We start from the raw sequence: 25,663 nt of genomic DNA, 5'->3' as shown, positions 1-25,663 counted from the left end.
TATTGTGTGTGTGTGTTTGTGTGAGTTTCATTTTTTGTAGTACACATTTTATTGTTTTATTTTTGTTATGGCGTCAATTTGCAGTTCATTTGAGTTAATTGTTTGGTCACCGGAAATAATTAAACAAAGAATAAAAAACCATTTTTAATATGAACTCCAGATATTTGTTTGTTTTCGCTATGAACTTTTTCTAGCCTCATCTCGCACAACATGGCGTATGCAATATTTTACATTTCAGTTTTATTATGCCAAGAGTTATTAGTTTAGCGATAAATATCATACAGCGAGTAGCTTCACATAAATCACATAACACGCTATGCAAGTTTTTCTGTTCATTCCCATGGAGCTCAATCGATGGACTATTTTTTTAAATCTCTGCGCAATTTTTCAATGGAGTTTTAAGTTACGCAATGTGATGATGCAAATTAAATGATCCAAGGCGGCAAAAAGTACACTAAATCACCTCAATTGGCCAACACCTGATGTGCTAATAATGAATTGAAATCTCAAAATGCTCTTAATTCAAAGTGAATAAAATATAACATTCAATTTGTTTTCGGTCGTATTTGAGGCTTGTTAGTTAAGCTTTAAAATGTTCTCTTGTTGATTACATCCTTTCTATAATATTCTTACTTTTCGAAATTTATAAAAATAATATTTAATTTGTGTACTTTTTATTCAAAAATATTGTATACTTACAACATACGTGTCTTAGCTGCTTTGCCTGGCAATTTGGTATATTTTATACTTTATGGTGTATTTATATTTATATATATATATATATAAAATATAGTCTATGGTATTATTATGGTATTATTATTATGCAATTTATTCTGCAAAATGACTAATATTTAATTTTTTGTATTGCATTTCGGAATAAAGCCTAGTACCTCACTCAATAGCCATCAAATGTTTTGGCGCTAGCTTTAATTGTTTTGCAGTGTCAATATCTCTCAGCATCACAGCATACACGTGTATGGCCGAAAACAAACATGTTTTTCTTTAAACAGTATTTTACATAGGTATGCAAAACGAGAGCAGAGAAGGCAGTTTCTCGTTATAGAGAGAATGAAGAATGCATTCACTGGCACTTAAACGTGTTGCATAATTCAAACAACATTTATTCAAAGCCATTGCTTTGGCTTGCTTTGCATTCAGTTCATCAGTTGAGAGGCAGCCTAGCTACATTGTAACGAAAACGGAAACGGAAGTAAAGAAATCAGAGCAAAATGGCTGCTCCATCTGCTCACTAGCATATTAAGGGCGACTATAAAAAGTAACAAAAGTGGCAAGCATATTTGATGAGCAGAGAATAAAGTCGAGAAGATGAAGAAGAAGAAGACGGTTCGTCGTCTATGGATATTCGTTGAATCCAGTTTGTTTATGCTATGCGCCCACTTAAGCGAGAGAAAGAAGTCAAAGTGTCGCCGCTTATGCATAACTAAATTATAATAATCTCTCCTCGTCGGCTGGCTAGAAGGCTGGCTGGCTCACTAACTGGCTGACTGGCTGAGTATGAAGGCGTCATCCATATCAGTATCAGATCATAACGCATTAGGGCTTATCATGTCGAGCAACTTACTCAGATATTCTAATAAAAAGCGGAATTTACATACGTTCCCTGTGTACAGAGAGTATTGCGCTCTCTCACTCATTGTGCTGCGATATAAGAGCTGCCTTTCCGCTTCCCTTTGCCGCTTTCCTCTTTCGTTTTCCCTTTGCTGCTGCTGTTGGCCTACAAATAATAATGGGTCGTGTCACCCGCTCTCTCTCTTTCTCTCTCTCTCTCTCTGTCTACTTATGTGTAAGTCTATATTGCTTAGACACTAGTCAGCGCACAGCGTTGGTAAACTTCAATAACCCATCGCTCCCTTTACATCTTACCCGCTTAGAACGTAATCCTGGGCGGAGCCGGGCGGAGCCGAGCCGCCCCCAAAGTAACTTATATGAGCATATCTTTCAATATGGTAATATACGCCGCTGTTTACAGCATGAGCTACACTGAGGGAAAAGAAAGATACATATTTAGCATACGTTTTTAGCTTAGATAATGTTTCGTTACCAATTAAATTTATTTTACATAATTTTTGTTGAATCACAGTTACATACTACAAATTTATTACTTTACGCTACCCAAAAATCATTAGCAAACATTTTCTACGCAATGTTACCCAAAGTGTTCTCGCAGTGCATGTCCTCTAAAGATGTCACTGTGTGTGTGTGTGTGTGTAGGGGTATTTGGGTATGTGTGTGTGTGTTTGGGTGTGTTTATGGTTGCGCTTCGCGCTGTTTACACGGCCTATGTCTACATTTTGCGATTGTATACAGTACACAGTGTGTGTGTATTGCTGTGCTGTGTGTGTGTGTGTATGTACATATGTACTGGTATGTGTACTAGCTAAACTTTGATGTCGCTTTTCAGAGTGGGAGTGGAGTGGGGGGGAGTGAAGGTTCGTTTATGGCACAAGTTTCTTAAATCCAGCACCTTCTTGGCCAAGCTTGAGCTCTTCATAAATTGAGGGATTTACTTCATTGCACTGCGTGTTGCTGAGCGGGTTGTGAAAATGATGCGCCGCATCTGAGAGGCCATTGCGATGGCCATTGCTCTGGTGATGCCTACTGCCATTCGCTGTGGTCCCCGTATCGGGCGTCGCTGTCGCCGTGGACGTGGATGTCGTCATTGTGGCTGCAACACCATGGCCATTGCCATTGTGACTGTGACTGCTGTGACTATGACTGTGGCTCTGACTGTTGCTGTTGCTGCCTTGTGTGTGATTGCTGCCATTGTTATGCGGCTGCTGTTGGTGCTGTTGTGTTGTGATGGCCGATGTCACAGTTGGCAACTACAATAAAAGAGACGCAGAGAGAGGGGAACATAGCAGACAGTTATAACATAAGTATGCTGTGCTAGTCTTAAAGCTGGCCCATAATTAATACACACCTGCACCTGCTCCAGACCCCGCGTATATGTAGGATTCTCGAATGCGACATTGCCATTACCCGCCTTGCCGTGATGCGAACGATGCCGACGATAGAACACAATGGCTGCCGCTGCCAGGAGTATGGCCAAAATGCTCGCCACAATGCCGCTGATTGTGCCAACGGCGCTGGAGTAGCTGCTGGTTGCCGAGGTCACATGCTGCTCCCCCAGCGTGAATCTAATCGGATCAGTGAGTACGCTGGCACCTGCAAAGCAAAACGGAGCGACAGACAAGTCTGCAAATTAAGCCAAGACAAACACAGACAGAGAGACGGAGGAACAGCAACTGTAGCTGGTAAGCTATTGATGCTCCATCAAAAACGAAGAGTTCACGCACCATATGAATTGCCAGCCTTAACCACAAGCTCATACAGCACGTCTTTCTTAAGCCCATTAATGCTTATTGTTGTGTCCTTTACGTCGATGCGTTTTATCTCCAGTACACCCGCCAACATTATCTGATTGTTGTTGCTGTTGCCGTTGCCCATACTTGTTGCATTATTCATGGTATCCGACGTAGACGCAGGCTCCATCGAAGATTCGCTGGGCGACGACGACGTTGGCGGCACTACGGCGGCCTCATGGTAATATATTCTATAGCCGTCGACGGCATTTGGATTCTTTGTTGGTGCGTCCCATCTGTAATGAAATAGTTTTCAGACCGTGTGCATGGCGCCATATTATGAGTGGTAATATTGTTGCAGGCGCAAAACTTGTCTGGAATTTTAATAAATTTAATGCGAACTGGCATTCCGAGTCGATTCCCGGAGTCTGCTTGCTGTACAAACTTACGTTCGGAGCCTAGCAACCACCCACGCTCAATGTCCCATCCCCCACAAATACACTATCCACTATTCTCGGCTATCCATTACACATCCAAACTACCCAAACTCCTCCCCTCCCCTCGTTCAATGTCCGTTGTCCGTTTCGTAGTCGCCTGCTGCGACTTTGTGTGTGTGTGTGTGTGTGTGTGTGCGTAACCTTTGACGTTGACTAAGTGTATTAAAGTGAGATAAAAATCTCAGCTTTAATGGATTTTGCGGTCTATTAGTGCAGTCAGCACACATACACACACACTATCACACATGTGTGTGTGTGTGAACGATGCGAGGATAATGAATGTATTGGCTTGCGTAGCTCGGAATGGATGACTTCACATCCGCCCCAAAGGCAATTCGAGCGAGAGAGAAAAATCCCAAAACTGAACCAAACCGAAACGGACACATAGTTAAAAGATTAAATTTGATAGCTGCAAACGAAATGAAGAAATTCGATTCATCACTTACTTAATGTTCACCTCATTATCGGACATCACGCTGACCACAATGTTCTCCGGCGGACCCGGCAATCGATCACGATTCTTCTCAAAGCAACCGATTATGGTGCGCGAATACTGCAGACTGCAGATCTCCTTCGCACGCACCGTTTCGCCGCGACACCAGTTGAGGCACTTGCGCGGCACATGCTCCTCGGCACAGCAGGAACGATGGTCGGAGCCATCGGCGGCGCACTTCATCAACTTATCAAAGTCCACAATGCATTCGGGGCGATTGGCAATCGCATCAAAGTCCACGTAGTAAGTGCAGGCATCGCGACATGCCATCGAAACGTTCTGCTCGGCGCAACATTGTGACACATTGCGATTCAGGCTCGGCGTATTACGTATACGCACCGAGACCGGCGTCGTGGAGGAACCAAATGGATTCTCGGCATGGCAAAAGTAATCGCCAACATCGTTGGCCTGCAGCTTACTGATGCGCAACGACATCGTATAAATCGTCGACACATTAGCAACGGACACATAATAGTTGCCACCTTGGGGCACAGGGACGCGTCCATCATGATCGCGCCAGAAGATGGTCTTGGGCGCTGGCTTCGAGTCCACAGTGCAGCGCAGCTCCACCTCATCGCCCACCGAGGCCACTGTAATTCCCGCTGCTTGTATCTTGGGTGGATCTATGGAACACACGCAAAACATCAATGAAAAGTCTATTTAATCCATCCGCAAATCTCGCAACTTACAGCAGATGTTAACGCGTCTGGTTGCCTGCATGGGCACACCGTAGCCATTGTCCGCGTAACACGAGACATGCTCCATGTCCGCCGATACATTGTGTATGACCGTCACCATGTGCCGCGAGGTGTCCTGACGCACCAGGTGGCCGCCCACGTACAGCGAAATGGTTGGCGCTGGATTGCCCAGAGCCAGGCAGAGAATAGTCATTGAGCCGCCTTCGGGTATGTTGTCCGCCGGATGCACAGTCGGTGGCTGTTGCAGGAAAAAAGGGAATTCATGTATGAATAACTGACTTTTCTCAAATATTTTATATATACACAGGGCGTGAAATACACGTGACTTCGAATTTAAGAATTTTACATTCATTAAATAATAATGTGAACATTTCTTTAGTCAAAAGATAAAAAAAAAATATTTTAATTTTTTCTTTAATTTCATGTGAATAAAATAAGGTTTTTTTAAGGAATTCTTTCAGCTTTAATATCAAAGTTTCCATCTACCCAAAACTTTGTTGAATTAAAACTTTTATTGACAAAGCAAGTAGAATGAAGAAAATATGGGAATAAAATAAAAAGGGCTTTGAATTTTGTCTATAAATTCACATTCCTAAAAAATGAATTTCATGTAAAAAAAAACATATTTTTACTTTAGAAACTATTTTCACTTCAAATTAGTTTTCAAAGTTTTAAAAATTTTTGTTTCTTAAAAACCTTTCGTATATTAAGAGTTTTAAAGTCAATTCAAGCTAAATGAAACAAATGGAATATATCAAATGAAACCATTAAAAATAAATAACTTGTCAAACATAATGAAATGCTTTGTTTTTCATTAAACAACCTCTATACAAGAACACTTTTGTTCTTTTAGTATTCCCTGCTTTCATGATTTCAGAATTTTTCGTCTTCAATCAAATGCAAAATGTAAAATTGTTGCTTCAGATTGAAATAGCTAGACTGGTTTGATTTAGAAATATGTGTTCACGCTTTGCTCTTGAAACCTTTTCATCTTGACACAAGATGTATTCTTGAAAACTAAACGATTCTCTCCATCTCTGTGTATATATGTACATAAGTGTACATGCAGATATATTCTCAAACAAATTACATCGACAAAGGCAGGCAAAGCGGGATCCGTCCACGCGACTAGCGTCTCTGAGGGCAACGAGGAAGCACGTTCTCCCACCGCTTCGACATAGAGCACATGCTGCGAACTGGGCTTCAGATTGGTGAGTCGCAGCCAAGCCAGCTTTGTTTCAATCTTGGTGAAGCCGTCAGTTTTCATCATCTTGTGATAGACCCTGCAAGAACAATGCTGGCGGTTTAGCAACACATAATAACACCACCAGACTGTGGTTCATTCACCCCGCCCTGGACTCACCTGTAGGTAATGCGCTCGTGTGGATGCGAATACTCTGGTGGCTGCCATGTCAACTGCATCCAGGTGGCACTGTGTGTGAGCACGGTCAGCGAATGAGGCGGCGACGGTGCTCCCCAGGTGTCATTTGAATGTTGCACTACACAAAAGGAAAAACAAAGGTAGTGAGTCTTCGTGCATGTGGTGCAATCGAGTTGACCCCAAAATGCCTTGAATGACTTACCATTTTCGCTAGCAACACTCGATGTGTTGAGCAGCAGCATTGATGCTGGCAGCGATGTGCCAAATTTTCCACGTGCCACAACCGTAATGCGGTATAAGGTATTCTCATCCAAATTGGTCAAATCGATGCTGGTCTCGTTGGTGGTCAATTCCTAAGTGTAAAGTTACGTTTGTATAGTATACTAGAGAAACATGAAACAAACAAAAATGAACAGCAGCAGCAGCCTAAGTGAGACAACAACCGTTGTCGCAGTGCACTCTGCGGTTTTCCTTAGCAAGAGAGAATTGAGGAGAGAGGAGAGAAGGCAACGCGCGCTGCCGCACAGTGGGCGATTTGGTCCCGCTAGCGGCATTTAATTCAAATTTTCAAATTTAAAAATCCGTTAATATTTTTTCACATATCGATAGCAGATGCTTTGATTAGATTTTTAAAAGCTTTTTGAAAGCTCTACGATCAGCTGATCATTAGCTGTGATCGGTCAAACACACCATATGATTTCGCAAAGAGCTTTACACAATTTTTTCTCTTTGCGCGCATGGAATTTGAGTTCCTCGGAAATTTATAATTTTTGGTGAATTTGTTAGAAGTTTGGTTTTTTATAATATTCAAGGTATGTATTTTCAAAAAAATCAATGTTTGTGACCGGTCTATAAATGTGTAGCTCATAAAACGTAGTGGTAATTCAGTGTATTAACAACTAGCCCGGATTAGCGTACACCTGTCTTTCGTGGAGTAGAACTTAATTTGTTCAACTAAGTCCAGTCTAACTCCTTTATTAGCCGAAAGTGTGAATCAGTGGCGTCCAAAAATGTGTAATATCAACTGCTATTATCTGCTAGCCTTGAAACTATGGTACTTTTTAGACACAGTGTTAGTACCAAAAAGGGATCTTTTTTTAGTATTGCACTCAGAAGTCATCCCATTTTTTTCCATCATCCCATCATTTTTTAGATAAAGTTTATATATGAAATATGTTAATTGAAGTTCAAATAAAATAAAAATAAAACAAAATTTTAAATTAAAAAAAAAAATTTAAAAAAAAATTTAAAAAAAAAATTTTTTAACTTAAAAAATTCTATGATTTTTTTCTGATCAGTGAAAAAAACCGACTGAAGATATCTATTTTAGTTTAGAAGTTTTTAATTAAATGCCGCTAGCGGGACCAAATCGCCCACTGTGTGCCGTCATGATTAGTACTTTTTGTAATTGCCGCGACGAAGCGCAATTTGTGGTATTTAGCCGCAAAATGACACCGCCAGCCGACACTCTACACACTCACACTCAGGCACACCCAGCTGCCAACGCCATCATCAGCATCATCATCAGCAGCAGCAGCTACATTGTTGCTGCCAGCTGGCGTCATATTGTTTCAAAAGTCATTGCCGAAATTGACACAGTATGTATCATACGTATGTATGTTGATGTACAAACTAAAGTGTGTTCTATGTATTCATTTCTCTATTCGCATTCGCATTTTTGCTATTCCGCTGACAGGATAATTCGCTGGCATAGCAGCGACCCACATTAAAAATTGCTTGCGTAATCTGCGGCTACAGCTTGCCGCCATTTCAGAGCTGGCAGCTGACAGTGAATTAGCCAGCATCCGAGTATTGGCTGCAGATGCGCGTTGAACAGCAAAGCTACTGTCAAGCATGCTCGACATTAGAACACATTACATTATCTACTAAAAGTTGATTATTAAAGTAGCTTTTAAGTAGACAATTTGACAATAATTATACCAAAACTTGAATTGAAAATTTAATACAAATACAAAAATTATAATATATTTCTTGAATATTTTTCCGACCAGAACTAAACTGAGGATATTAGAAATGAGGTACTACAAATTTAGAAATCAATAGAAATACAAATATGATTATAATATACCATATATCTGTCTAGCATTAAACAGAAGATATTATAAATGAGTTACGTATTTTAATTAATAGTTTAAAGTTTAAAAAAAGGCAGAGCAACACAAAAATTTCAAACTAATTTAGCTGGCTGAAATAGAGGTGTTATTTGAAGCGAAGAATTAAATAAAATATTATTTTAAAACTATATTCTGATCGCTAATTCTTTTTCTTTCTCTTTGACACATTATCACCAATCTATTCTACCACTTGAATAATTACTTTGCAAATAGCCAGTTCAAAAAAGCAATATACTCGCATAATGTGCGTATACTTAATGCGTATACTTATTGCGAGTACAATTAACTACTACCTGATACCGATTCAGATACATCTAGGCACGACGAATACAGATACAATGCTCGTGTAGAATACCCGAAAGTCGCCAGAAATCCAGTTTGTGATGTTAAACTGTTTGATTATCTTTCAGTTGTCGTTTTTGGACCATTAATTACGCTTTTGGTTGAAAATGCTACAAAATTTATGCCAATGCTGCACTCATCCACATGTGTATGTGTTTGTGCCAGCGTGTGTGTGTGTGCTTGTGGTGTGGCACGCTTATTGCGTAAATGTGTTTTTATTATTTGTGAGTTTTAATGCTGCTGGCATAAATAATCTGTGTGCTCGCACTGATGCCACTGATGATGACAAAGTGTGTGCACACACACACACACACACACACACTCGCACACTTGCACACTTGCACACTTAAGCGATTTGAAATACGTGACTATCTGCCCCTCCTCCTCCGCCTCCGCCTTCACCTCCACTCTGTCCACCTGCTGCCAGTAGAATGCTACACCTCCAGCCCACCCGTAACAAGACTTTGACATTTTGGTAAGTGAGTCAATGTCAAGCCAACTCAGGCAGCTGACAAACAGCAAATTGATCATTTTATGCTCGTATCTTCGATGTTGTTGCCATTGCTGTGTGTGGTTGTTGATGCACTTTTGTTGTTGTTGATGTTGTTGTTTCTAGTGTTGCTTCTCTTGTTTTGGCTTGTTTGTTGCTGTTGCACATTTTAATTTATATGAACGCACCGAAACCTCTACATAGCATAGTATCATACATACTTTGCCTCCCTTTTACGGCTTCTCTTTTTTCTTTTTGTTGTTTTGGGCAACGACCACTTGTGTTTTTGATTTATACGCATACGTAGAAGTTCATATATTTATATATATTTGGCTTGTCAGACCAACTATGTGCCAACGGAATGGCATAAAAACAATTAGCTTGGCCTTCAATTTGCCACCTGGGGGTTGTATTCAGTCATAATCGCTGACAAGACACTTTATTTACTGACAGATGGATATTCAGATTAGGTGTAGACCAATTTCACAATAAATAAAATAAATCACTTTTGATAAACGCAAATTGTAGTCTTGAGTACAATTAAAGATTTGATCTTATATCAAATTTAACTCTTGTTTATTTCGAGCTCAATTTTAAACTCTTCTCTTTAAAAAGAACTCCAAATTTATTGGCATGATACTTCGCACACAATTTACTAAAATACTGCCGAGTAATTTGTTTTTGCTTTGTGCAAAGTGACATTAAATTAAGCACGAGATAGAATAGTTTTACGACTTCTTTCCCTTGAGCCCAAGTCTGGAATTTAGCTACATATTTTTTTAAAATTACTGCACGCTCTTATCTTAAGAGCATTAAATTAAAAAAAGAAAACCTTTTTTGTTGTTGTGTCTTAACTATGCCAAGTACTATCGTCGGAGCTTGGGCCCCACAGGACCTTGTGGACGAAAACAAGTACTAATAGCCCCAAAACACTAGAGCAGCAACTTTGTTGTCACTTTATTATATCCCTTTTGACCAATAATTACATTTTCCACCCCGCAATCTAAATGTGCCACAGTTGGCATGGCGAAAACAGTCCGACCAGGGTCCGAAATGAATAATTAATGTGGCCACAAACACGTGCTCGACTCGGTTGGCAGGTTGAGGTGAGCCAGTCCTAAATACCACAAGTAACAGCATCCAAATATGACAGCAAACAGCGTAAACGAATAAATATTCAAAGAGCATTGCGATGACTTGGAATGGGCGCAAGTTGGCAGGACAACAATCCCCCACCCAACTCTTCCTCAGCCATTAAAGATATTTTTTTTTGTATAGTGTACACATTTATATAACCAAGTCCCTGGTTGGTCATTTACTGGTGGAACGCCTCAAAAAGACGCATAGTCTCGCAGCGTAATCGATGTCATTTTGAACCCTTTTGAAAAGACTCCCGAAGCGAAGTCTATTGGAATATACATTTAGAATGTATCTAATTGGTGGACTTCGTCTATCGTCTGTGCAGGATTTTTTACTATTTTACTATTTTATTCGTACGACCATATTAAAAAGTTTTTATGACCAACATTTCGGGTGAATTTGACAACAAAGAGAAATGAGAAATAAAGCTTGCTTCGCCAACAGGCAACAGCAGCTGCGGCAGTAAAAATCATCACAAAAGTTACGTTCGAGCAGAGCCTCGTCTTCACTTCCTCTGCTGTTCTCCTCCCCAACAAACCTTGCCTCGTAAACCATGCCAACCCTTCCGTAAAAGGACACTGTCCATGATGTTGGCCAGGCTTCGACACTGCTTCGGCGATTGCCAATGGTGGTGAGATCATGCTGCCGCGCTGAATAGGAATTGCCAAATTATTGGCACTGATTCAATCGAGCACGACAAACACCCTGGGGTGTCCTTAGCATCCTTAACGTTCGTTTTTCCCGCTACAAACTATTTATATATATATACGAGTCGACTTCCCTGACTTACTTTTGTTTCAGGTGTTGTTCATTCGCCACCAAACCAAACTACTTAATGTGAATACAAATAAATAAATTCTTGGCAGTCTGCTATAATTAAACCGAGTCACATATTGCAAGTTCTGGCAGAGAGAGTTTTTCTCGCTCTTATCTCTCCTGGTCTTTTTTGTTAATTTCGCTGTTGCCCTTTTTTTTGCCTGGTTAAAATATTTAAACTTAGGCCAAAGTATTTCTGGCACGTTCGAAAGCAATTAACTTTTTTATATACATACTATACAAGTAGAGGCAATAACCGAGGTCAGATGTCAGCTCAACGTGCCAATAACACGCCTGCTTTTCTCCCAGCAGATGCCCAAAAAACAGTTTTGTAGATACGTGCGATACACATAGAGATACAAAACGAAGAGGAGAAGAGTTTGAATACCACCGATAAAAATAGCGCCATTGTGCAGGCAGCCAAAAAGTCTGAGGCCGATGCACCGAGACGCATTTAAACCAATTGACACCAAAATTGTGTGTGAGAGAGTATAAAAGAAGCTAAGCCAGCAGACAGACAGCCAGCCAGCCAGCCAACCAGCTCCGCAACAGATGCGCCCGCTTGACCAGGCCAGCCTCCAACTCCAGAGCAGAGGAGATCAGAGCAGACCAGCCAAGCCAACCGAGTAACAAAACCAAAGTGAGCAGGCGAATGAATTTTGAACACAAGAGAGCAAAAAAGAACAAAAGCAAAAACAGCAATAGCTACAGCTACAGCTACAGAAACAGAGACAGAAATTGAAAAGAGTGAAAGAAAAACACATTGACAAAAACTAAAGCTGGCAACAGCTACAACATGCCTCAGTGCGGCATGCGGCAGCCAGCATGCGGCATGCTGTTGAGCTCGTCTCCAATATCGATTCGATTGGTGTCTAGTGGTGGCTGACTGGCTGGTTGGCTGGCATCATGGGCTGGTCCGTCGATGTCGCCTTGTTGCTGCAACGAGGGGTCGCAGCTTGCATTGAAAACATTTTGCGCGCATCAAAAACGACAAAAGCAACAACAACAGCAACACGCGTCAAACACTTGCCAGTTATTCAGTTATTTTTGCAGCGCATTTTTTTTCTTTTTGTTTTCGTATTTGCAAGTTTTTGAGGCCAATAACTCTGCTGATGGCCATGGCTATGACTGCGATTCTTGCCGCAGCAACGTCACAGCAGCAACAGCAGCAAGCGCAGGTGGCGCCGCAAAACGCATCGCACTATGTTGGACTGTGTTGCGCTCTGTGATGTGTGACAACAACAGTCAATAACTGCAACAATGCCAATGGCAATTTATATGTATATTAAGCCAAGTTCGCGCAGTCCGCGTTTATGGCAAACTTTTCTGTGTCTAGTTTATCGTCACGTTTGCACCGTTAAACGAATAGTTTCAGTTGGCGAGCATCAGCCATGACACACAGCCCTACCATAAACCTTACTTACAGATTAAGGTCACCCTCTATGCGATAATTGAATGGGAAAACGAACCCTAACAGTTTAAAAAATAACCAATTAATTCTAAATTTCAATACACAAAAATAAACCCAAATAGTTTAAATAAATTTGTAATAAACAAGGAAGAAAGCTGGGCTACTCGCTATCTATTTTAAATAAATGCAAAGCAGTACGCTATAATTCTTATAATATACCAATTTAATATACAGAACCTTAAGACTCACTCTGGCTCATCTCATTGCAATAAATAATTGTATACGTTACAAATTACAAAAATATACCGAAGGCTATATTTGGTATAATAATACTATATAATACAATATAATATATATTTAAAATATAGCACGCAAGCATAAGAAGTACGAAAAAAATATATCTCTATCTCTTATAGACTCTGAGATCTAGGTGTTCATAAGAATTGACATGACTATATCGTCTCGGCTGTTGAAGAATATATAGACTTTATATGGTCGGAGTTGCTTCATTTGTTTTAGTTATAATACCCTTCTACTCTGTGGGTAGCGGGTATAAAAAATAACCAATTAATTTAATTCTAAATTTATAAATTATTTCGATTCTATTATTAAACATATTTTTAAAAAGCATAATAATTATAAAGTGCTTGAAATTCTATTGTTATTACGCTGCTAAGCTCAAATTTGTAGTCTAATAAGCTTACAGTTTTCTACATTTATTCGCATGCCACAGTTTTAATTGCATTCATTAGTGGCCAACGCTTTATTTCATTAAGAGTAACCAGCTTAGCCAAAAATTACTGTTTGTCTGTGCGTCTGCATATTGCAGAGTTTGCAAAAAACTTTTACTATATGAAAGTCATTTTAGTGAAACATGCAGGGATCAGTATTTAAATTGTAGGTCAAAACTTTTGTTTACTTTACTCTACTCTGGCTTTTCCTCTCTCCCCTTTCTCTCTTTCTGTAGTTAACAATTAATAATATAACTACTCACATTCTCCAGCTTCGCGATGGTTTCGTACATGGTCATATTATTCACTCGTCCATATTGCACAACAAAATCAATATCATCTGCATTCGTTGCACTTGCAGAGTCCGCCGACTTCGATGTTGTCGTTGTCGATGTCTCGGCTGCTGTCGCAACATCACCAGCCACAATGCCGGCTGCTGCAGCCAGTTCATCGCCAGTTATCATGTCGACAGGCGTTGCCGCGGTGGCGGAGGAAGAGATTGAAGCTGTTTCCACTGTGGGCGGTGTCCAAGCGAGACTTATGCTTCTGCTCGTCACGGATGTTGCATGCACATCTTCTGGTGGTCCGGGTATATTATTTGTGCCTGGCATGGAGGAAGAGAGAGATAGAGATTGAGTTTGAGATAGATGGTAGATGGTGAACAGTTGTTTTATAATGCAAGTTTAATTGGCCAATATTGGTTTTGTCTGCCATTTTGTGGGATATACCAAGGAATTGACCAAATAATGTAGCACACACAATGGTGTGCAACAGTGCGTATACTCAACATGCACGCCAGACACGCCATTCGGCAAACAGAATTAGCCGCAAACACACAAGTGCCATGGTTACGGCTATTCGACTATTCGAATATTCGCTTCTTACCTTCCTCGAAGCACTGCAGAATGTTGCCAGCGTAGGATAAACAATCTGGCACATTGCTCGCCAACGTCGATGAGCCTGTTGATGTTAGAGTTCCGATGCCCGCTGCCGTCGATGCAGCGGTTGCCGCTGTCGATTTGGTGGAGAGTGCAAGGGGCATAACACCGCGGCAAAGTGGCATGCAGGCATTAATAACGCCACGGCGACTGCAGCACGGACTGTGATCTCGTCCTCCAGCTGCGCAACGTGCCAGAATAGCTAAGGAATAACAGAGAATGTGGTTAATAGTAGACTTCAACTATGACATGGCAAATTGCCGCGTATCTGTGGCCCCAATTCATGCTTTGAATACATCAATATCCTGTTTGGCTGTGATTTGGACACTTCAACTTTAATCTGACAGTTTTGCTACAAACAACTTTTCAGCAGTCAATGATGCAAAGCATGACTCGACGGGTTTTCTGTCTGCAATTTTCAGGAAATTAACGCAGATTTTACATCTACTTAGAGCAATTCTTCTACACGCAAGTCATCGGCTAATAAGCTTGACATGAGCATAATCAATGGAAACTTTGCTTCAAAGACAGCTCTAGCTATGCTAAGTAATTTATCTTGCTATTGTAGTCAAGCAATGAATTTCAAATTGTATTTATTGAAAGTAGAAAATATCTTTAATTGTATAATTAATGTTATATTTAAAGTAGAAAAAATCTGGCAAATAAATACTTTTTTATACTTTCTTAGAAATTCTGAAATTAAATGTTGAATTTCCAAATATAATTTACATTGCTTAAGCTTTAATTCAAAAAGTGTTTCCAAGTATTAAGCAACAGAAACTATATAAAATACTAAGCTAATTTATTTCATTATTGAAAATATAATGATAATTATAATTCTTAAAAAATGTTATATTTAAATGTAGTATTTCGAAATTCTTTAGTGTACTTTATTTAAACTTCTGTTTAAATGTATGCAATACTGTGCTTTATTTAAACTTCGTTGCATATACTTAGCAAATATTATTCATAGGCAACTACATAAAATAAAGTATTTAATAACTTTTATAAAAATATTTATATTATTGGTAGCTTTTTGAAATATAAATCGTAGTTTGTTTACACCTATAAAAATTCTCAATTTGCTGTCACTCCGTCAACACTCCATTAATTAACTTTAAATACGTCTCTTAAAGAATTCTTGATCATCTAGACAAATTCATCTAATCATTTCTACTTTAATGCTATCTAATTATCAGCTTCCAGTTCAATCCAGATTAATCCATACAAAACGTAATTCGCATCTCATATTACAGTAACTATGCCATGCCAACTAAACAACAATCCCAACGTAGACAAAGATTCGTTTAGGACTTAATACTGCAAATTTGATCAATTAAAAAGGCGAAACCGAAATGAGCTCATTAAATTCAGAAAAACCATTCAGATTCGTCTATTGTGCAAGGCCCTATTGTCAATGGTGGATAACAAGGAACAAGAGACAGGGAACAGGGCGCTGTGAGCTGCTTAATAAGGATGTTGGACTGACACTAATTAGAGTTGGCCAGTTGAATGTGGACGCTAGTATGTGTGTGTCTGTGTGTTTGTGGGCTTAACTGTTACTCACGCATTTGGGCACGACACGTTGGTCCGAGATTTTCAATGTCCGACAGCCGAATGTTATAAGAGCAGAGTGGAGCGCATTGTGGCAAGAGACCAGAGGCTTGGCAACACGTCGACATGTTGTATTTGGCAACCGGCGTTGGATCGAGCTCGGCGGCCAGGGTGCGTGTAATGAGTCGTGGAGATGGTTCGCTTTTGCCATACGCATTAATTGATACCACATAGAACTCATAGTAAATGTCCGCCTCAAGACCTTCGAGAATGAGTGGCGGCTGACGCTGCAAAGTTAATTAAATTAGCCAGTCAACCTTATTTAAGTTCGCTTCGTGCAACTTACCTTCTCCACAGTTAGATAGTCATCGCCGACTCCCAGGCGACGGAACTTGACATGGAACGTGGTCACCGTGTCCGCCAGTCGCTTCGGCTTATTCCAGTCGAGTATCACAAAACTGTCAGTTTTGGCGACAGTGCGCAGCTTTGAAGGCGGATCAGCGAGCACTCCATAGCCCTGAAACAAGCAGCTGCTGTACTCGGACATGAAACGCAGGCATCTAAAATGGGAGAACATTTAACATCTATTTGCAATTACTGCCATTTCGAAACCCACTTGAATAGGCTAAAGTCCAGCGAGGTCAGCTTGCCAGCGCAAAGCGGAAAACAAGCCGATGGAATTCCTCTGGCACGACAACACGGCGTATGATCAATATTGTTGGCCAAGCAAGTGAAGGTAATGTTCGACCAGGGCGCACAGACCATGAGGTCAGGCAGAGTCGCTTGATCCGCCTTTTCTGGATCACACATCTTGTCCATGCACAGACGATGCGTCATGCCACTCGATTCGCAACAACCTCGTATATCAGGCAACGTGGGCATCACCTGCTTGTCGGTGTTGCCCGCCTGTGTCTCTGCCACCGAAGCACTGGTATGGGTAAAGAACCGCAGACGTTCGTTGGGCAAACTGGAGCCATACTCATTGACCGCAGTCAGAATGACAGCATACATGGTCAGCGGCGACAGTGAGTCCAGATAGAGATACGTCTGATTGGCGGGCACATTGTAGAGTTTCGTCAGTTCCATTTCCTGCTGTTCCGTTGACTTCAGCGACTTTCGTCTAACCTCACCGCTCAACTCGTCCTCATCAAAGCTATGCAATGTCGTCAGATTCACCGAATAATGACTGACCTGATCGGCCAGCTTCTGAGGCGGCGACCAACTGATGTTCACACTCTTTTCACGCACCTGATCCACAGAGAGTTGAACCGGCATGCTGGGTATCTGTTGCACACCCTTCAGGATGCACTGCAGCCCACTCAGTGTGTGGTGCACGCAGGAGACACGCGTCTTTAGCCGGTCAGTGAAAGGGGTGTACTCGCCGCGGCACATATCCTGGCAGAGATCGGGTATTTGCTTCTCAACGCAACAGGGCACATGATTGCGACCATCGGCCATGCACTTGACAATGCTGGGAAAGTCCTTTTCGCAGGCCTCGGGATCCACATCTGTGGTCCCATCGAGGATGTTGTGCACATTGCAAAAACCCATGCACTGCGTGGACACATTGGCGCGCTCACAGCACTCGGTGAAGTCATGTGTGAACACTGGCGGACTTTGACTCGGTCGCCAGAAACTGCGATTGTCCTGGGCATTGAGTGGTGGCGGCAACAGGAACACGTCACTTGACTCGGCCGTTGCTGTGTCTGTGCTGTTGCCCTGCGACACCTCCTTGACTGAAAAATCAACAAAAAGAAAACAAATACGTAAGCTGGATTAGAGTGTGCTCGACTGTGAGATATCCGCTTCACATTTTCAATAAAAGCACAAGGGGTTTCATCGTGAAAATATACCGAATTTTCAATCCGAAAAAATACTAGCATATACCGAAAGTTATTTTTAGTATTCTATTACATTTAAAAATATACCAAAGAGTTTAAAATATACCATATTGTTAATCGAAGCAACGTATAAAATTATCCGTTGAATAGTTTTTAAATTTTCATCTAATCAAACCAAATTCAGGAATTATAAAGTTGTATTTCTGTGTGTCAAATAACGAGGAGGACTTTAAGAGTACAAACTTTATCTGACCGTTTTGTATCTTTGTCTCTATCTCTGAAATCTAAGTGTTTATACGGACAGCCAGACAAACGGATATGCTGACATGACAATATATACAGACTCAACTATAGACGCTAATCAAGAAATATATGATTTATTTTATGGGGTCAGAGATGCTTCTTTATGCCTTCACAAAAATCAAATACCATTCTATCCTATGGATAGCGAGTATAAAAAGCTTAAACCTGGAGAAGTAAAGGAAAAAATTAGAGAGCACGATCCACTTACCTGTCAATATGTGTATGCTGCGCAACACAGGATCCGAGTTCAACTCGCAGATATAGGCACCAGAATCACTTGTCTTTAGGTCCTTGATCAACAGCACCCAGACCTCTCCGCCCGTCTCCAAATTGCGTCCTTTTGGGCCTAGATCCATAGTACTTGCTTAACAATTAAGCTCTTAAACAATTCTTAAACACTTACTTCCATCATGCAAAACTCTCACACGATTATCATTTGTGACGCGGACTGAGCCAGCTGTTAAAATCTCGTCACCCTTCTTCCATATCACCGTGTTGTTGGCCACATTCTCGGAGACCACGCAGGTTAACAGGCCATCCTTGTTCTCGAATATCTGCGATGGGCCACCAGTTCCTAAAGCAACATTTATTATCGTACATGCAACAAATCAACTTGAACTCTTAGCGCAGCTAAGTGCATTCGACATTAAGTGTCGTGTCATTAATTTTCTAATTTATGACTTTATAAAGTGTATTATAAATTTTCTAATTCATGTATTATACAATATTTTCATTGAAAGAAAGCTTAAGTCTTATTTTATATGTTAAAAGTGATTAAAAGTAAAGCAAACGACTTACCAATTGGCACACCTGAATTAACATTCGTAAATAAAAGACATATCGTTATAATTTTTAACCCGAATGGCTTAAGCATTATTCCTTGTATAGCCTGTAAATATATTAAAATAAATAATTCAATTAATGTTGGCGAGAATAACTATTTATAACTATTTTATATTATCAAACAGAAAATACAACATTAAAATTAGTCTTCAATTGAATTTTTCATTGAATGTTTCTTAATAACACATTAAATTTATTGAATCAACGGAAATATTGTTGTTTTTCTCAATATAAATATAAAAATTATAAACATTTTTGAGAATATAAATAACCAATTATAATTTGTGAATAATAAAAAAAACATAATTGTTAATATTTGCACATTAAACATTACGTATTTCGTTAAATTTTGCACATACTGTATTGAAAATTTAAATAATCATAGGGTGTGCACATTTTTTCACAATTCGCAATTTTAATAATTGCATATTTGGTTTGGTTTTTTTTTAATGTTCAAAGGAATTTGATTGACCACTAACGAGTTTGCAATCAAATAATTAGAGACAACTGTAGCAAATTAAAATTATTATTGCAATCAAGAAAAAAACACAATAAATGCAAACAGACTATTTGTTTATGTATGTAGTAATTAAATATTTGTACATCGATATCGCACATTTTAGTTGAATCAACTGATTGCAAGTATCGGAATCTTTTCCATGTTCTACATATCTATTGCAGACACAACTTGGCATTAAATTAAATAACTAGCAAATACTTGCTCACATTTTATACCAGGAAAAGCATCATCATTGAATGCGAAATGGTCTTGAGGTAAACATTCTTGTAAGAAATGCAAAACCCTTTAGAGAAATTTATGCTACATTCTTGCATAGTTTAATTTAAATCAAATCGACGTCTGTTTCCCTTGTCCAGTTCAACATATTTGTGGTATTGAAAAATGTATGTGCTCGTATTGGGATGTCAAAAATATGGAACCTTAAATAATAGTAAATGCTTTCTTCTAGTTATTGCGTACAATCAATATTTTTCAATCATTTTCATAGCCGGTGAGACACATTTTTATATGTATGAAGGCGAGCAGGGGCGGGTGCGGGTCACACACAAACACACACACACCTACACAACCGGATGCACCTGTCAACTGCCAACTAACATCGCAAACAGCGACGACGACGTCGACCCATGAACGCACTGGCGGACAGAGATGCATTCGGAAACAGCGCCACCTTGGACAGGTCAGGTGCCTGGCGGAAATGTAGACGGAGATGGAGGAAGGAGGAGAAGGAGGAGTAGGGGAAGAGAACTAGGACGGACACGAAGACTGGCAGCGCGTTGATGTCGACGTTGGGATTCGCAAAATAAAATATACGTGACCATTGGACCGACCAACCAACCCATTCCCCCACATCCTCCTCCCTCGATCCCCGAAACTGACTGACGGCATGTTCCACCGACCTTTTCGTTTAACGTCAGTTTTTTTAGTATTTTTGTTTTTTTTTTTGTTAGCTTTTTTGATAAATATTTTGTGTGCTTTTTTCTTCGTCTGTTGATAAAATGTTGAACATTGCAATAGTCGCAGGATGCTGACAACTTTGCACGTTGCGTGGCTCACTAATATTGCCTCGAACAGCCATCGAAGGCGTTATTCCGATTGCAAATCGATGCAAACACATCCGCTATTTGTCGGAAAAACATGAAAAATGGTATAACATCAACACTGCACGCACAACAGACGGACCTTTCAACTAAACGGAAATAGTTTTTAGCCGTTTCATAAAACTAAACTTTTGCGAAATGGAATTTCAGCGTCTGGAAACGTTTAAAACTTTTTTGGTGAGGATTAAGAAGAAGTGCATAAAGTTCATCTTCTACATTAATTTAGATAATACATAAATAAAATATATTAAATTAGATAATAGGATAATCTTTTTTTTAAATAAATAAATATATAAATCTATCAATAGGTATCAGAACATTCGAAAATGTAAATTAAATTAAATTCAAATGAATATTGTGTTTAAAGTGTTATACATTTTTTATTTCTGCAACTTTTTCTTTTACATTTATTTATTCTCTAGAGCAATTATCGTACAATAATACAATAAAATGAATTTGTATGAATATAAAGTAAAGTTTATAAATAAATTGTCTTAAATAAAAAAGGTTGTGAAACATGATTAATTGTTTACTTGAATTTGTAATACAATACAAAATTAATATACTTATTTCTTGGATGTCGGGGATTATAAATGCATTTCCTAATAAAGTTTATTTTTAAGTACAGATTAAGTAGAGCTTCTAATGAGCCACAATATCTGTTAGCCATAACTCTAGAAATTACCTGTCGCCTCTGGGTCAAGTATTGGTGACTAATTGTCGCTATTAGCAGCCCCGTTCCACAACCCCTCTCTAGAAAATTGTCAACAAACATGACGACAGCCAGCAGTATCGGAAATCCCCTTATAGCCAACCTACTAGCAAGTATGATGAGTGGGGTCGTCATTTGTTTGTCCATGGCCTTTGCCAGCAGCACTTGTAGGGTATCAGAGGGCAAACCGCTCATGACCAATGGCCAATGGCAATGTTGACGATAACAGCTGTAAGACAATAGCCGTGGAGAAATTCTAGTAATAGGCAGGGGCAGACATAAACAGAGGGCAGGGCCAGAGGCAGGGACAGCAACACGGTTTGTGGTTTGGGTGAGGTTGGCTGTGCTCATTGTCGAAGATAGCGAGTATTTTATGCGCGTTAAACGCATTCTAAATTGAATTTACAAAGTGCGAACGATTCCGACGATGCACCAAGCATCTCTCTCTCTTTCTCACTCTTTTTATCTCTTTTGGCTGCCACACGGAGCCCATTCATAAATTCTTCAAGCGACTGCGACTGCGACCTCGCCAGCATCAGCATCAGTCGTATCATCCTCGTCCTCGTCTGCGTCGTCGTCACAATGGAATGGAATACGCGACACGCTGAATTTCGCTGCCGTGTGACTCTCTCAATTGCAAGGGTGACAAATTTGATTAAATTATAGCGCTATTGCAAAGCGTTTTATCTTTCGCAAGCACTGTGTTGGGAGCTGGCGCAGTTGCACTCTCTCAGTGGCTGGCGTACGCCACGTACGCAGTGAGCCAACTCAATTAATTGTTTTTGCTTTGTTGTTGTCATTGTTGAAGAACTCTAGCACACACACACACACACACTCTCACACATTCGCACACACACGCAAACACACGCATGGATAGAGACAGACACGCACAGCAACAACGAAGCCATCACTCACATTTACGTGCCTTACACGCTCTGCCATCTATTTGTCTTCATCGTACTCCTGCCCCCGCCCATGTCCCCGTCCCCGTCCATGCCCTTAGCCCTGCTCGTGGTCGCGTTAAAGCAGTCAACGTTCTGCTCGTTGACGTTGTAAGTAAATTGTATAACGTGGCGTATGAGTAATATGATATGCATGCTTCGATTCAGTTCAGCTCAGCTCAGCTCGCGCTCTGCTCGTTGAAGATGATGTGGTAATCAGTTTTGATTTTATTAGCATACGGGGACTCAGCAAACGCAACGTTTGAGCAGCAAAATATCCTGAATCTTTTTTATGACTTGCGACATGTGCGTGGTTTTCATTTGCGAACGAATCCCACAGGTATTAAACGAGTTCTGTCAGAATGATGATGATGATAGGGTTTCATCAAATCCAAATAATTGTTAATCAGACTGACTTAATTAGCCGCAGATTTTAATTTGAAACTGACATAAAAAGTTCGCATCTGTAATAGAAAAAGCTGTTCTACATAAATCAGCATATAAATTTTTATTATTTCTTTCAATTCTATTTTTATTTTTTCACTGAGTTAATTACGATAATGTGAACAAATTAGAAGCCAACAATGATTCATAATAGAAGTAGAAAATGTAAATGACTTGGCCATTATGGCAACCAGAGATAACATTCGGCAAACGAATACATCATAAAAGCGACAGCCAAGCTATTGTAATGGTAATTTAGAAAACACGACATTTGCTTCATATTTTCGCATTATTTCTGCTGGCTATGAACCCACATAACGAAGGACACAACGAAAAGACAGACAAATGACAACTGGGAAAGGTGTGCAGCCAGAGTAGCAAAAGCAGCAGCAGCAGCAGGCAATTGACTAAAAGATATCCTTTTTGATAAATGAAATACACCGCAAAACATTTTAGAAGCCAACCGACAACACTTTCCACTTTGCTGCTAATTTAAAGTTAACACCAAAAACTCCTCGCCACAAGAAAATACAACTCGCAGCAGTCAGGGACGGCTAGTCACGGGCCTTGTAGTCCCCGAGCGCCTGCTGCTTGACAACGGTGCAGCTATGGACGGCTGTCCGTCCACTCATCCTCCACGTCCTGTCCTGCCCTTCCCTACTCAGTCTCTGTCCTTTTGGCTTGTCTGCGTATGGCTTTTCCCCCTTGTCTGAAGCTATTTTATGGCTGCCATTGCCTGTTCTTCGTGTCATGCTTTTCCTTTTCGTTTACAATTTTGTTTTGTTTTTCTCTCTTTTTTTCTATTTCATTTTTTTTTTTTGTTTTGTTTTGTTGATTTTTATCCTCTTCTTGCTCTCGCTCCCTTTTTTATGTTTTGTTTGAAAGAGGTAATTTTTCTTAATTACCCCCAAAATGTTTACCTTGTTGCTTATGTTTTGGCTTTGGCTTTTTGGACGCCTAGATAAGGAGGCAGTTCCTCGCAGCACAGAGTCGACGTTGCTCGTTGCAAAGGTGTAAAATATTTTTCGACAACCAGAAAACAGCACAACAAAAACAGGAACAACACTTTACATTTTCCCCCAAAAAAAAATGTTATTGTTTGTGTTCTTAAGCAGCTTTCCTGTGGTCCACAGGATTCTGTTTCAAACACTCACACACAGCGGGAAAAAAAGTAAAAGTATTGCATACTTTCAGGCGGCGACATAAGTGTGTGCAGGTGTGAGTGTGTGTGAGTCTGTGTGAGTGCCTAAGCACACCTAAGTACTTGGCGACAAAAGCGGCAACAGCAAAGCACATTTTTGCAGCTTAGTGCCTAGGTAAGCAACAGTTTTTAAACAAAGTTGTCGAAACTCCCACTCAAAATATGCATAGAAAAAAGCAGAGTAAAGTATTGTACGAACTTGGCTGAACAGTGTAAACCGCTTTAAAAATGGTGATAATAATAAGAGGAAGGGGAGATTATGCTTAGGCCTTTGTTTTATTTATAATTCGAGCAAATATGTTGATAAAAAATTACTCGCACGCAGTGTGACAACTTTTGGTCAACACCAGCAACACACACACAAAGTTCTCTGCATTGCGAAAAGTTTCGAGCTGCCGTTCTGGCCTCTCTGATAAGCAGCCTAAAAGCCATAGCACGAATAGATGCAAGCATCTAGATCAAAGTTGCTGTTTGAGCTAGCAAAAACTTTCTACTCCAGCAGCGTGTCGGCATCGGTATTTTGTCGGTATATACTTTAGTACTATATGCATACTGAAACATAGTTTCATGGGTTGTTGTTGTCCTTCCGGTTCCCTGTACTCTGCTATGTCTACATAGTGGCTTATTAAAGGAGTTAAGCAGTGTTGAGATTCCTCAAGTGTTACAAAAAAAAAAATAATAATTAAGAGTTTGTTTACAATATTTCCAACATTCAACTTTTCGTTATCGTTTTCCAAAAACTTTGTGACTGACAATTATTAAAATGCGGAAACAGGATAAGGTGCATCCAACAGGAATTTAATGCGGACAAGCTCTAGGCCAATATGGAAATTAGTCGCAATACTAAGCATTGCTTTGAGTAATTATTTAAAAACTCTGAGTGGAGTTAAAATAAGTTTGGTTTGTACTACTTGCAAAGTTCGTGCTGGCTTAAAACAGTTTTAACAATGATTTAATATTTCATTGCAACTTGTTTAAACTTTTGCTAAAAATGAATTATTCATTTAAGCAAAATTTATATGAAACTTGTGTGTATAAACAAATATAGAGAAGAGAAAAATGATACAGTTGAAGTGTTTAACTAATAGAGCAATCATTTGAAGTTATTTCGAAAGAAATATCAAATCAAATATTTATACATTTTCCACATAAGTATTTCACTCAAGAAATTCAATAAGCAATAAGCATTTTAGTTTGTGCTTTATAGCCTACATAAGAGAATTTATTCTACCCAATTAAATGAAGAGCATTTTTATGTATGCATGCATTTGCTCGAAAGTTTGTTTAGAAATGGATTATGACTGTGAATTGATTAAATAATAGGCACTCGTATTTCACATTTATGAAAAGTTTTCACTCACAAGCTCTAGTTTGATCAATATAAAGATTTGGAGTTGTCTTTTTCTTTTTGCAAAACAGATAAATAAATTCCGCTGAGCAGCTCAGCCATTGACCTTAGTGCTGTTATGACAACAAGTCGTATACGCAATGCTGCGTACAATATTCTCAAGTTTTATTCGCATCGAAACAAACAGCCAGACAAACAGAAACCGAGAAACAGAAGCAGAAGCAGACTCGAGATAGAATAAATTTACTTTATGCACCCGGAGACGGCTGCTTTGGTGCAATTATACTATGGAATATATGTACATAGTTGTTGGCAGAGTTGGCGGAAATGGTTGGAAAAACTGCAGGGTATAACGAGCACAATAAAATATAAAATCAACATTAGAGCGAATGATTTCATATTAAATACACTTGCGAAAAACCAAACTAAAGCTAAAGAAACACACAGACACAAGGCTATGC

General features: G+C 39.7%; 1 protein-coding gene across 3 annotated transcripts in view; it reads right to left on the bottom strand.

Moving 5' to 3' along the window:
- Positions 1 to 2,031: 2,031 nt before the first annotated feature.
- Positions 2,032 to 25,663, bottom strand: part of LOC117572544 (Ig-like and fibronectin type-III domain-containing protein 2) — a 52,066-nt gene continuing 28,434 nt past the window's right edge. For 2 of the 3 annotated variants that reach the window (XM_034255415.2, XM_034255416.2), the window contains 16 exons: positions 18,892 to 18,982; positions 18,497 to 18,667; positions 18,302 to 18,439; positions 16,566 to 17,685; positions 16,296 to 16,509; positions 15,963 to 16,236; positions 14,343 to 14,597; positions 13,721 to 14,061; positions 6,595 to 6,745; positions 6,375 to 6,510; positions 6,102 to 6,294; positions 5,003 to 5,249; positions 4,267 to 4,936; positions 3,318 to 3,619; positions 2,942 to 3,186; positions 2,032 to 2,843 (listed from right to left, as the gene is read on the bottom strand). In XM_034255415.2, coding sequence (XP_034111306.1) covers positions 2,457 to 2,843; positions 2,942 to 3,186; positions 3,318 to 3,619; positions 4,267 to 4,936; positions 5,003 to 5,249; positions 6,102 to 6,294; positions 6,375 to 6,510; positions 6,595 to 6,745; positions 13,721 to 14,061; positions 14,343 to 14,597; positions 15,963 to 16,236; positions 16,296 to 16,509; positions 16,566 to 17,685; positions 18,302 to 18,439; positions 18,497 to 18,667; positions 18,892 to 18,967 — 4,920 coding nt within the window. In that variant the 5' untranslated portion in view covers positions 18,968 to 18,982 and the 3' untranslated portion in view covers positions 2,032 to 2,456. Of the gene's footprint in view, positions 2,844 to 2,941; positions 3,187 to 3,317; positions 3,620 to 3,653; positions 4,182 to 4,266; positions 4,937 to 5,002; positions 5,250 to 6,101; positions 6,295 to 6,374; positions 6,511 to 6,594; positions 6,746 to 13,720; positions 14,062 to 14,342; positions 14,598 to 15,962; positions 16,237 to 16,295; positions 16,510 to 16,565; positions 17,686 to 18,301; positions 18,440 to 18,496; positions 18,668 to 18,891; positions 18,983 to 25,663 lie in introns of those variants that run through there. The other variant, XM_052003499.1, reaches the window with a different exon arrangement.

The sequence above is a fragment of the Drosophila albomicans genome, chromosome 3 (assembly GCF_009650485.2).
Source record: "Drosophila albomicans strain 15112-1751.03 chromosome 3, ASM965048v2, whole genome shotgun sequence".
In the NCBI taxonomy this organism is placed as follows: domain Eukaryota; kingdom Metazoa; phylum Arthropoda; class Insecta; order Diptera; family Drosophilidae; genus Drosophila; species Drosophila albomicans.
This window is presented reverse-complemented; position numbering and strand designations above follow the sequence as displayed.